The 10,970-nt window shown below is 36.9% G+C and overlaps 1 protein-coding gene across 1 annotated transcript in view; it reads right to left on the minus strand.

Annotated features, from left to right (window-relative positions):
- Positions 1-10,970, minus strand: part of tgfbr3 (transforming growth factor, beta receptor III) — a 150,351-nt gene that overhangs the window by 131,895 nt on the left and 7,486 nt on the right. Inside the window, exon 2 of the mRNA XM_055165064.1 lies at positions 5,552-5,709. Within this exon, the coding sequence (XP_055021039.1) occupies positions 5,552-5,612 (61 nt within the window). The 5' untranslated portion in view covers positions 5,613-5,709. The remainder of the gene's footprint in view (positions 1-5,551; positions 5,710-10,970) is intronic.

A 10,970-nucleotide genomic window follows, 5' to 3' on the forward strand; every position in this document is an offset into this window, starting at 1 on the left:
AAACAATAGCATCTACATGGAGTCAAGGATGTGGCGGCCGCTCTACACTAGGGGTGTGCAAAAATATTGAAATATCGATATATCGTATCGTTTAATATGATGACACAGTATCGATATTGGGGGCTGCTGTATCGAATTATCGCCAAGAATATTTTTTGGTATATTTTACTACATTATATTGTTACAGTGCTACAGGTTTGTTGCTTGTTTAGAGGAAGTAGACTTGTTCATGCAACACATTTGACATGTTGACGGTTTGGATGATTAAAATAGATGTTTCCTGTTAACTTTGCACAAGAAGTGGTTTAACAAAGACTTTTATTATCACAGCCATGATTTAGCCATTATTTTTTATTAAACTGTATCGATTTGATTTGAAATATATCGTACTGAATTGAAAGTGGAATGTATCGAGATATGTATGGTATCGTGGCCTATGTATCGAGATATGTATGGTATCGTCAATTTCTTAATGATACCCAGCCCTAATCTATACTAAGGATGTGCATTGCCAATATGATACACATCACGATATGCCTGCTACAATTCAATATATCCCGATACATTCTGATACTAAAACAAAGGATGATATATTGTGACTTATCAATAATTGTGTATAATATTCTTATCGAGTACACATTCACATGAACAAAATGGAATGAAATACAGTTTATTTCATTTTAAAATCATGAGAACATTAAATTTAACTTAAGAATTTCTCATGAAAAAGATTAAATTAAAAAATCGATTCAGACAAATTTTTATCAATATAAAAATTCTGCAGTAAAATATCTCAATGTATCAATGAATCAATATTTTCTTACACCCCTGCTCTATACAGTGCAACTTTAAATCTAATGTTATGGACAATAATGCACCAAAAATACAGCAGGCCACAAGACTTTGCCAGTAAAATATAAGTTTTATTTCATCAACCACAAATCCTTACGAACTCTGGAAACTGGGGCTGTAAAATACTGACTAATAGTACTTGTTGCCAATTCTGCGTTCTCTATAAAGTCTAAAATTACATTTTTTTTTTATTTTATTTTGCAGTACTATGAAAATGAATGGGATAGAATGTTATTATCAGTACCAGGCTGTGTGTGCTGCATTCCTAAACACATCACTCCTGGAAGGGTCTATGTAAAATGACTAATCGCTCATGTTTTCTACCCATATTGGTCAGCATAATGTCCAAACTATCTTAACTATCATGCACAGTTCATATTTTACTTTTTGGCTAATCCTAACTAACTCATTAAGTATATTGTGGTACCTGTTATAGAGCCAAAAAGCACTAAATGTTTTCATAAATTATCCTGTTACTATAGCAAATTACACGTCCTGGCCTGTTTTAAAAGTGTATCAATAGACTCCAGACTTCTGTCAACAAACTCCAGTCGTACGCAGCCTCTTTTTTACCAGAACCCCACTGCGGTTAACCAAGATCGTTTAACCTCTACTCCATCTATCGTCGTGAGTTGCCGGCAGCGCATTTTGGAGGAAAGGGCATTTGGCCGACCCTCTGTAAATATGTGTCCCTGGTGACGCGCTATAACAATGCATGGAGCCCAATGGGGATGAAATTAGAGGAAAAGTTTGGACGTGCCTACATTGTGTCCGAGATCCTGGCATTGTGGCAGGGGTGATGTTTGTGCTACCCACTCCGCTCGCTGAATGTACACTTCTATTGTGTGAACTCCGAAGCCAACTCCAAAATGTGGTTTAAGCCTCGAGAGAATACAGCGGAACGTTTTGAAATAATGACTCGTGGCGGCGATAGGGCTGGAAGTTTTGAGAAACAGACCGGACTTTTCGGGAGCTATAGAGCAAGCTTCCAACTGGGTAATTGCTGCTGCTGTGCTACCACAGAAGATCAGCAAGAGATGTAGGAGATTAAATATGGACTAGTTTCAAATCGGTAGACCTACATTGTGAAACAAGTTTATGTAAGCACATACTTTTTCATTTTTATCTATGAACCTTCTGCTACCTACATGGCCAGACATGTTCCACAGTACAGCATTACAGATGCACCTATACAAATACTGGTATGAGTGCATCCAGGAAAATTTGCTGGATTATATCGGTTCTATGATTTGGTTCAGCTGATATCCTGGTTTTAGTTTGTTAGTTTTTAATTGAAGGATAGATGACAGTTACAGAACACAGTTTGGTCAATTTTGTAATAAGTTATATGTGTTTTTGGGTGAAAAAAGTACATTTTTAATCCCTACACTAGTATTGTTTCATATCAGATATCGACAGATAGTTAAAGCCATAGTATTGTTTTTGACAAAGCTGGATCAGTGCATCCCTATATAGCCTTAGGGGTGTGCAAAAAATATTGAAATATCAATATATCATACCATTTAATGTGATTATACAGTATCGATATTGTGGGCTGCTGAGTATTTTTTGGTATATTTTACTACATTATTTTGTCAGCGCAACAGTTTTGTTGCTGGTTTAGTGGAAGGAAACTCTTACGCAGCACATTTGACATTTTCACTGTTTTCATGATTTAAATGTGCATGTTTCACATTAACTTTGCACAAGAAATTGTTTAACAAAGACTTTTGGTATCACAGACATGATTTAGCCATTATTTTTTTATTGAACCATACTGAATTGATTTGAAATATATTGTATTGAATCAAAAGCAAGCTCACAGTATCGGGATATTTATTGTATCGTGGCCTATGTATCGAGGTATGTATCATATCTGCAACTTCTAATGATACCCCCAGCCCTATATAGCATTACACAAATCTATCTCCATGAAGTCAGTGTCTGCCACTAGGTCAAATTTTAGGTGAGATCTGTGGAAAAGCAAGAATGCATGTTTGACCAGGTATTTCTAGCATTTAAAACACCTGTAATTGAATGCATTCATATAGTTTAATGACCTATAGGGGAACATTCCATGCAAAGATGCAGGCAGGTGGCAGAATCACTTTAAATCTTAATTAAACAAGAACGACACTTGAATTTTTTTTCCACTTTTTCCTTATTCATACAACAATTCCACAGACCCAAAAGTGGTCAAGTGGTCTTCCTCAGAGACACAACAAAGATATTTTAACACTTTCTAAATAACCTTCAGTCCAGTTTCGAACAATGTAAAAATGTGGATGAGGCTTCGGTCAACCTCTTGATACACAAAAACACTCGGCCCAAAACCAATGTAAATGTCCAATGTTATCCACAGTATTCGGTGGTGTACACAGCATGCTCAGAATCCACTCAACTCTGATCATCGCACATTACATTTTCAACCACAAGTTCCACAAAACATTCATAATAACATTCCACTTACAAAGACATGGGTTAAGATATTCCCAAACAGTAAAGCACTTTCTGGCAGTTGCATATATAAAGATCTTGTACTGATTCGTGTCTTGCCTCAGTAATATGGTGACCAGATTTTCAAAATAAAAAACTCGGATGTCCCTGGTTTGGGCTTGTTTGGTAATAATAAAATTGTAAAACGAGTGCATAATTAAGGAAAATTGTTATGTATCCGGCACTAATGTGAGTCAGTATAGTCACATTTTCTTTGTGTTTTGGTAATTTTTAAGCAGCTTTTCTGTATTATACTGAAACAAATGACAACATATGCCTCTCTTTTCTGTTGGCAGGGATCAGATTGGTCAAAAATAGAGACATCTGAATCATACAGAAGCCGAGAGGGATCACAACAAATGCAAACTCCGCAACAAATACAAATGCGACAACACAACAAAAAGTCACAACAAACCAAAAAAAAGCCACAAAACACCAAAAAAAGTCACAACGGAAATGACCGCGGGACTCTAATTTAATGCAAACGCCGCAACAAATACAAATGCCACAACACAAACGCAAATGCCGCAACACATTAAAAAGGCACAACACATCAAAAAGCCACAACGGAAGTGACCGAGGGACTCTATTTTCCGACGGACCGTTCAAGCGGCAAGTGAAGAAGAAGAACTACTACGCGAAACAAATAATGATAAAACAATAAATTACTTTTATTTAAATTTCCAACTTCTTCGTTCCTTTACTTTTCACGTTGTAGTTCTTCTTCACTTGCCGCTTGATCAGTCCGTCGGAAAATAGAGTATCGCGGTCACTTCCATTGTGGCTTTTTGTGTGTTGTGGCTTTTTAATGTGTTGTGGCTTTTTAATGTGTTGTGGCTTTTTAATGTGTTGCGGCATTTGCATTTGTGGCGTTTGCATTAAAATAGAGTCCCGTGGTCATTTCTGTTGTGGCTTTTTTTGGTGTGCTGTGGCTTTTTGTTGTGTTATCAAATTTGTATTTGTTGCGGCGTTTGCATTTGTTGTGACATCTCTCAGCTTCCGTAGAATAATTTCTTGTATAAAATTGTGACAAATCAGTGGTTTTGTTTAAATTTGCTGGGACAGGGAAGACAGGGTTCAAAACTGGGACTGTCCTGAGTAAAAAGGGACGTCTGGTCACCCTACCCAGTAATTCCTATATTGTAAGCAGCTCTTGATAAAGCAAGTTAGCATTACCTTGAAAGCAAACCCTAAGGTAAGTGTGGAATAACTTTGGACCACTGCAAACTTAACTAGAAAAATAAAATTCAATTAAAATGAACTAGTTCTGTGTCCGTGTTTTTCACAGTTTGAAAACAGGTACAATCCCTCTAAATATTCCCATTCATAAACTTTGACATTTAATCAAATCCCTGGTGCTTTTTTTTTCTATTTTGTCTAACTGAGTGATTAAACCTGTCAGTGCACTCTTAAGGCCTAATCCGTGCATCCTTGTTATAAAAAGGCACAGCCCAAGAAAGGCATGCTGGGAGAAACTGTGGAAAACCCCTGGACTTGGGCTAAGTTGGTAACATACACAAGGCCAAAAGTACCACAATAGTGTCATCAAAAAAGTAAGTTGGGAGTTAATACTAGAGCATCATGCATTACATTCAATACATCAGTTCTGCATGTATTGACTTTCTATATGCAATTTCCACACTAATTTTGCATGTGTTGTTATGATGGTCTGTTATTGACACAGACAGTAAGAGGCATTTGAAAATTTTAGTGTCAAGACATAAATATAGAAACCAAGTAAGGAAAAGCAATCATCATGTTAAAGCTATTTACCCAAAACATTACCAAAACCACATTACAGATTAGGACAGGGCTCGGGTCATTGGATCGGAAAACAACCGTGATGACGGAGCATTCCTCCTTTCACACACCTGGGACACCCTCCTCCAGAGAACATCGGGCGACAGGAGGCGTGATCAGTCTGAGCGACCTGCCAGGCCCAACAGGCTGACCACGCCTACAGGAAGTAACAACAGCTGATATACGACATGTCACCAACAACACCGGTGACAGTTCTGACAAAATGAACATCTTTGGCTTAATACCAAAAGTGCAGCCGACATAGTAATAAAAAAACAAACAAAATCGAACACTATACAATATTCTAAAATCCAGGGCACATCAAAGATTGACAAAAGCTATACGGATGCTGTATGGAAAGCTTTGTCTCAATGTTTGCGTGTATTTTCCATGTAAGACTTACCTGCAGATGCTTGGTGCCATATTGTAAGAAGCAATATTAAACTTTTGAATCGTCTCCACATGATGAGGACTCCAGCTGTTTGGATAGTAGGACGGTCAGAGGAGAAACTGCGGTAAGGAACTCTCTTCTCTCTTCACTTCAGGTCTTCAGAGAGCAACCTGAAAACAACAGACAGACAAAGGTTTAGTAAGAGAGTGAGAGAAGTGGGTACTTAGTTTCACTCTTGAGGCGGTAACCACAATCACATCATATTTTTGCATTTGAAATATGCTCAAATTGACACGTCTGGGTTCAAGTATTACACAAAACAAGGTAGAAAAAGTCTGAGGAAGTCATCTGGATTTATTTTCAATTTGACAAAACAGTAACACTTTATTTTAGGGTGCACTTAGCATAGTTATAGATGGTTAATTTGTCATTAATTAGTATTTATTCAGCCCTTATTAATGTCTGATTCCCCACAGGCTTGATCTGCTGTTAGTTTGACATTTACAAACACTTTCCTATTAATACACTCCTTGTTACTGCTTATTAATATGATACTAGGCCATTTTTGTCCATGAATTGTTTTGTACAACTACCTACTCATATATGAACTATTAATATGAATGTCACAATAGATAAATTAAGTGTGAAGAAAAGACCATTTTAGAATAGGGACCATATTTCATTTTAATTTGTGTTAAACTCGTCATTTATTAACAATCAAAACTTCACTTTAGAATGGGGAACATATTTAGGGCTTAATGACTTAATTCATGGCTAGTTGGACTCTATTAACACCTAACAGAGAGTGTTTTATTGTTTTATATTATTTTATTATAAGAGTAAGCAAAATTTATTAAGTGCAAATAAGTAAAAACTACATTTCTGGTCCTACATTTTTTTATTTTTGAGGGGTTGTTGGTTTAACTCTTGAACTCTTGACTATGAACTTCAAATGAACTGTTTGAAATTAATTTGTATGTATAGCGAGTGCGTTGTATGTATAGTGAGCGTGATGGTTTTATGTACTTTTTCCTGTCCTGTAGATGATTTCACATCAACCTGCCGAGGGACTGAAGATGGAAATTTGCCACTCTGGCTATAATCTTTACATATTTGGATTTTAAATGTTCATTAATATGTGCTGTCCCTTTACAAATAATAAATAAATAAGAATCAGAATACTAGTCCTTAACAACACGCTTATTACCAAAAGCTAATTAGAACCATAATTCATAGACAAAAATGGCCTAGTTTCATACAAATAAGCAGTAATAAGGAGTGTATTAATAGGAAAGTGTTTTTCAATGTCTAACTAATAGCAGAATAAACTTATGAGGAATTACACATTAATAAATACTAATTCATGACAAATTAACCATCTATAACTGTACTAATTCGCAGGTAGTTAAATGTTAATAAGTGTACCCTAAAATAAAGTGTTGCCAACAATACATTGCACAAAACTTTAATGAACTGTAACATACAAAAAAATTATTTATTATAGCTGATATAGCCTACTACAGCTTCAAAGTAATAATAAACAACATATGACCCTATTTCTGTTTGGTTTTATATAGCTTTTCCTATATGGTGCTTAACAGACCATGAGCAATGATGGGATGAGACCAGCCAGGATAGGGGATTAACATGAACAGGTTAATTGGAGGTCGTTTAATGCTCCAGAGGTCCATGGATTACAGACACCATCCTCTTATACAGCTGCTATAGAGACAGAGAACGAAAGAGAGAGGAGAGTCCGAAGACCGAGCGGATCACTGCTTCGTGCCACAGGTTATTACCACACTTTAACAGAGAGAAGGGTTTAATTGGACAGCTCCCCGGGGGTCTACGGTAAGAGGATTAGGACAAAACTAACCAGCATGACCTCCCCTCTGGATTTATCAGGAGTAAACTAACCCAAAACAATGACCGTGTGCAGTCAGACATGATCGAGAGTGTGTGCTTGCATGTTTCTGTAGAGCTGTGAGACATATGGATATTTCTGGAGGTTAATTTGTAATATTAGATGAGTTATATAAGTAGATGTACACGCCATACACTCCTAGCCTGATTCATCAGCCGGTTTCACGTCTTGGAAACCATCTAACTTCGCAGCATTAGGATTCGTTCATTCGATGGTAGGCAGGTACATTTTTATTTAATCAATTGCGCCAAATCCCGTAGGAAGAAGGGCAATAACGTCTTTCCCCTCTATAAAATACTTGAATAATAATAATAATAATTTTCAATGTTTTAAAAGTCATTTCAATAAATAGTAAATACCGTGCAACTTGAAAGACAGATATTTTGTTGTAAAGCTTTGTAATGCTTTTCAATTATGGGATATTTCAATAACATGGGATATGGGACATGTTATTTTTTTTCTCTTATGAGGTGGATTACCAAAAAACTCCACCCATCTGCTCCTGGTCTGGCCCTTCCGTCAAATTTTAGAACCCTTTGTGGCCCACAAGTCAAAAAGTTTGCCCACCCCTGGTCTACATCCATCTCAGCCATTTTGTTTACTGTTGCTGTACCACAAAAAGGACCCAGACAGGTGCTTGAGTTTAACGTCATGTCTTCACAGTTCTTCGCTGATGGGCCGGTGTGTGGTCTACCACTTCCAGGGTTCTTGTAAACCATCTAGTGTATTTCAATTCCTGACCTAGTTGCTGGAGAGAAATGAATTGAGAAGAGGCACTAGGCTAATAAACTCCAGAAATTTGTGCAAATCCTAAACCTCAACAAGGACACGTAATCATACACTAACACATTTCTAAAAGGACAAGTCTTAATACACTAACACTAATCATTACTAAACCTAGTATCGAAACTAGATGCTCATTACTAAAAACGTCACATTCACAAGACAGAAATAAACCTTTCGTGAATAGTTTTAGAATGATCTTGAGCTGTATCTGAACAAGTATAAGAGCACATAGACTAGTATACACCCATGGACCATTATGGAACCTATAAGCACCACTCATTGTACATGTATGTTCATTTCCACCAACACTACAGACTAAACTACTGTGCTGCTAAATGTCACACAAACCCACAGAGCAGGGCAGGTGCAGTGACAGGAATGGGAGCTCTAACTGTGACAAGTGGTTTACCTCAGAGACACAGAACGCCTCGTAGTGCGAAGGTGCACTAGTCTGTACGCAGACAAAGAGACATTCACTGTCAGACAACTGTGTGGGTTTTTAGGACGCTCATGACAAATATTACACTTCCAGCTTTAGTGAAGGAGAACCAGCACCCGCTGTGATTTATGAGCCCCCTTGACCTTGCGCTGCTCAAAGACTAAAGTAAGGTAAACTGTGCCGGGATTCCTTCAATGAGCCAAATCAAAGAGAAGAGACTCAAACGGGCGAAGGAACTGTCTCGAACTTTGGCGTTGAATTTCTGCCCTGCAACAAAGTTCAGACAGAGGTTAAACAAATAGACCGGGATTAAACGGACTATATTACGCTATTTTATGATCTATGTTATAATGTTGTTTCCTCATTACAAATACACCTGTTTTGTTTCATTCACACATGTATAAAACACAAACTCAGGACAATTGTCACAATACAGGAAGTGCTCCACTGTGTTTTTAAACCCCATACACCTTCACTATCATCATTTGGATAATTTAAGACCTGGAATTGCTAATCTCTACTAATCAAAAGGTAAAAGGAGCTGTTAACTTGAACACTACCACTACATGACATGATATAATGGAACAGAACATTTTGAGCTTTGGAAAGGCACTCAGACTTACAATAAAGAGTTACTCAAACTTGTGTGAATGAAACAAAACACTGGGTATGTTTTGGTTTAAAGTGCACAAGTACAATTAATTCTCCTTATCAAAATCTGCACATGTGTGAACAGTCAGAATTTAATCAGATTGCTCAGTGTTTAAATGTCATTTCAATAATCTGATTACTTCGGAAATCAAATAATGATCAGATTCTTGGTGTGCATTGCTACAAGAAATCTCACATGGAGAATAAAAATCTGATCAAAAAGACATAAGACCAGACCACAGCAGCACTAGTGAGTACAAGTGGCTGAATGTGGTTGTCTGAACTAGACTCAAGCATATCAGATCGCCCACTACGAAACTATCACTATGCAACAGGAAAACAAACATGTCTGCTACGAGAGATCCAAGGAACCTCTGTCCCTCTGAACTGTAAGCCTTCCAAATGTCTTCAGACTTTATTTAATATCCAAAAGCTTATGCAAGAAAGAGACAGGTTAATCGGAAAGGAAGGAAAGGCTTACTTGAAATAGTTGGAATGGTTGACAATTTTGCCAGTGTGTGGTCCTATGCTTTTTATTATACTGTAATGAAATGTTGTCAGGATACTACAATATACTGAAAGGAATAAACTCAAAATTCAATACCAATGCAGATACCACAATAATAATAAAAAACACTCCTTATTTAGATAATAGACCATTTTAAACATCAAACCATATGACTTGTATATTACCATGTGGTCTTAAATCTGTGTAATCACTCAGTTATCCAGGTAGGTTCCATAGTGGTCTATGTGCAGGAAAGATTCATTTCTGTCCTGTGAATGTGACTTTTTTTTAGGTACTGATACATGCTGAAATGTGTGTCTAGTTTTTTGTTTTTTTTTTGACTTTTATTGCCACAAATCAATTCACATCAACAGTGTCCTGAGTATGGGCCTTCACACAATTTATATATTTACTTTTTTCCCCATCTTCCCCTACAAGAGGAAAAAAGAAAAAAAAAACTGTAAAAATGAAAATAAATGAATAAATAAAAAAGGCATGTTAGGGCATAAGTGTCTTATTTGAAAAAGTCAATAATTGGGCGCCACTTCTTTTCAAAAGTTGGCACCTTGAGCTGTAGTTGAGCCATTAACAGTTCCATTGGATAAACTTGTCTGATTTTTAATATCCACTGATCAATGGTCGATGTTTCAGGTTTCAGCCAGTAGATAGTGATCATTTTCCTTGCAATCATCAGAAGAAGATGCAGCAGAAAGCACTGGATCATCAGCAAATGTATCAAGCATAAAGATCTTTGGGTCCATCAACAGGTCCACAGTCAATATATTTTGTAGAACATCTTTAACATCAATTCAGAAACATTTTATATTGGGTGAGTCCCAAAATATGTGAGTCTGGTCGCCCACAAGTGCACAATTCCTCCAACATTTGTCACTAAGATTATATTTCGAAATAAAAGTTTTCAGCGGGGTTCTAAAGAATCTTAATCTGACCTTCCAGTCAAACTCCCTCCAAATTTGACTTCCCACTCCTCTATGACAACCAGAACAAACACTCTCCCATGTATCATCATCCAAAGTCACATTCATTTCCATTTCCCTTTGTTGTTTTATATGATTTGTGTTATCAGACACGTCCATCAACAGTTTTTGGTAAATGTTGCTCA

The sequence above is a fragment of the Boleophthalmus pectinirostris genome, unplaced genomic scaffold (genome assembly GCF_026225935.1).
Source record: "Boleophthalmus pectinirostris isolate CB_2022bp ecotype Guang Dong unplaced genomic scaffold, ASM2622593v1 HiC_scaffold_7, whole genome shotgun sequence".
NCBI lineage: Eukaryota > Metazoa > Chordata > Actinopteri > Gobiiformes > Gobiidae > Boleophthalmus > Boleophthalmus pectinirostris.